Source organism: Limulus polyphemus, unplaced genomic scaffold (genome assembly GCF_000517525.1).
Source record: "Limulus polyphemus unplaced genomic scaffold, Limulus_polyphemus-2.1.2 Scaffold12648, whole genome shotgun sequence".
In the NCBI taxonomy this organism is placed as follows: domain Eukaryota; kingdom Metazoa; phylum Arthropoda; class Merostomata; order Xiphosura; family Limulidae; genus Limulus; species Limulus polyphemus.
The window spans coordinates 1,196-3,835 of NW_013678258.1; the positions used below are offsets into that span (position 1 = coordinate 1,196).

Genomic DNA, 2,640 nt, shown 5'->3' on the forward strand with positions numbered 1-2,640 from the left:
TACTGTTTATGGTGTTCTGGGCCATAATCCCAATAATATCTCACGAGGTATGGCAGCTTGAGCTATTACAGTTAGTTGTAAACCCAACAAACATTCAAAAATTGTTAGACTCAATAACCTATATCATTCAATGAAAAGTAACCGTAAATGGAACACTGGAGCTACAAATATAGCCCATTGTGTAGCTTTGCACTAACAAAACACCAGGTACTATTGTTCACAGTGGCTGAGATTATCTTTCAATAATCTTTTCTGCGAATTTTCAGTTTTTTTCAAACGTACAGTGTTAGGCACAGGTTTATGTAACGTCGATATACCAGTGTAACGTAGGTTTGGTGTTTTATGCTAAGCCTAAAACTTTCAAGTTATATGCTACTCGACTCTACTCAGTAAAGTCACCGTAACTCGCTAACAGGTTTTTTTTTTTTTCCTTCCACTAGGTTCACGATTTGGAATTTGCATCTTCTTTGGATATTGTATTACACGAAACTCTGCCAGCTCTGAAGAGAATAAAAGAAGCAGGGAAAGCAAGATTTATTGGAATTACAGGATATCCCCTGGGTAAACTAAGGTAAGGTACTTAGTTTAAACCAAACAGAATCAATACGTTATTTTTAAAATTACAATTTCCATAATCCTCTGTAACCATTATATGAAATATCCTTACATTTAAAATTCATCTCTCTGTTCTCATGACTTTCGTGGGTAAAACTGATATTCTTGGATTACAATCGCATCAGGAACTATAACTGTTAATTAGGATCTCGCTTTTGATTATTTGTTTGTTTGTAGTCGAGCACAAAGTTACGCAATGGGCTATCTGTGCTATGCCCACCACTTCTAGCTTGAGGGCTTTTTTATGCAAAATTCGGGGATCGATCCGTGCGGTGAACACAGCGCATTGTACAATTTGCTCTTAACAACAAACACAAACCCTCATTTACTTAACAACAAACACAAACCCTCATTTCTTAACAAACAACACAAACCCTCATTTACTTAACAACAAACACAAACCCTCATTTACTTAACAACAAACACAAACCCTCATTTACTTAACAACAAACACAAACCCTCATTTTACTTAATCTTGATGTTTTTGTTATTGGATACACATCCATAGATAAGGTTTTAAAGTAAATCTTACAATCACCTTTCTAGATGGTTCAGGTGTTTCTGTTTACACTCTTACCTATACCTTATTAACGCCCTTGTGGTCATTCCACAGCCCTGGAATTACTAAAAGGTGGTTAACTGTCCATTTACACACTTTACTTGATGGTCACGTTTATGGAAGTCATTTTAAGTAACTAGATTCAACTATAAAAACCATGGTTTGTGCGGCAATATGAAATGTTGTGATTCAAGACCATACATATATTTCATCAATACGTGTGATTAACGTTTCTCGTTCATAATTCACTCAGGACAGTGTGTAATAGCATTTCACCAACATTACTTTCAAAGGAAGTCATTGCCAATGGAACCTGTTACACAATACCAGGTCGGCTGGTTTACAACACAAAAATACTTGATTGAAATGTTGATTATCTGTATCATTTATTTTGACACAAAAAATTTTATGTGTATATTGTTGAAGCTGGTAAATCACGATTTGTTTCAGGATAAAGTAAGCCATGATAAAACAGGAAGCTGGTAAATCACGATTTGTTTCAAAATAAAGTAAGCCATGATAAAACAGGAAGCTGGTATATCACGATTTGTTTCAGGATAAAGTAAGCCATGATACAACAGAAAGCTGGAATATCATCTTAATTAGTTAGTTTCCAACTTGTTAATTATTGTGTCTGGGGTGGTGGTGGTGGTGGTGGGAGATTAAGCAATTCCTCACGGTGGACAGAATGCATATAGCCCATTATGTAGCTTTGCACTATGAAAACACCAGGTACTATTGTTCACAGTGGCTGAGGTTTCTGAATCTAAAGCTCACTAATCGCAAGATTTTGCTAGAACTAGATTTGATTCTGGTTACGTGACATTTTGACGTTTTAACGAGCCATGATCCTGATTAGTGAATTAGTTTCACATTTTGTTATAAGTTGTTTATGTTTCTTTGTTATCACATGTTTATGTTTCTTTGTTATCACTTCTCAGTTGTTTATGTTTCTTTGTTATCACTTCCCAATTGTTTATGTTTCTTTGTTATCACTTCCCAGTTGTTTATGTTTCTTTGTTATCACTTTCCAGTTGTTTATGTTTCTTTGTTATCACTTCCCAATTGTTTATGTTTCTTTGTTATCACTGCCCAGTTGTTTATGTTTCTTTGTTATCACCTCATCACATGTTTATGTTTCTTTGTTATCACATGTTTATGTTTCTTTGTTATCACTTCCCAGTTGTTGATGTTTCTTTGTTATCGCTTCCCAGTTGTTTATGTTTCTTTGTTATCACTTTCCAGTTGTTTATGTTTCTTTGTTATCACTTCCCAATTGTTTATGTTTCTTTGTTATCGCTTCCCAGTTGTTTATGTTTCTTTGTTATCACTTTCCAGTTGTTTATGTTTCTTTGTTATCACATGTTTATGTTTCTTTGTTATCACTTCCCAGTTGTTGATGTTTCTTTGTTATCGCTTCCCAGTTGTTTATGTTTCTTTATTATCACTTCCCAGTTGTTTATGTT

General features: G+C 34.5%; 1 protein-coding gene across 1 annotated transcript in view; it reads left to right on the plus strand.

The window, feature by feature from the left end:
* Positions 1–440: 440 nt before the first annotated feature.
* The window catches only part of LOC106477058 (L-galactose dehydrogenase-like), a gene marked incomplete at both ends in the record, with an annotated part of 9,973 nt that continues 7,773 nt past the window's right edge, over positions 441–2,640 (plus strand). Inside the window, one exon of the mRNA XM_013937660.1 lies at positions 441–571. Within this exon, the coding sequence (XP_013793114.1) occupies positions 441–571 (131 nt within the window). The remainder of the gene's footprint in view (positions 572–2,640) is intronic.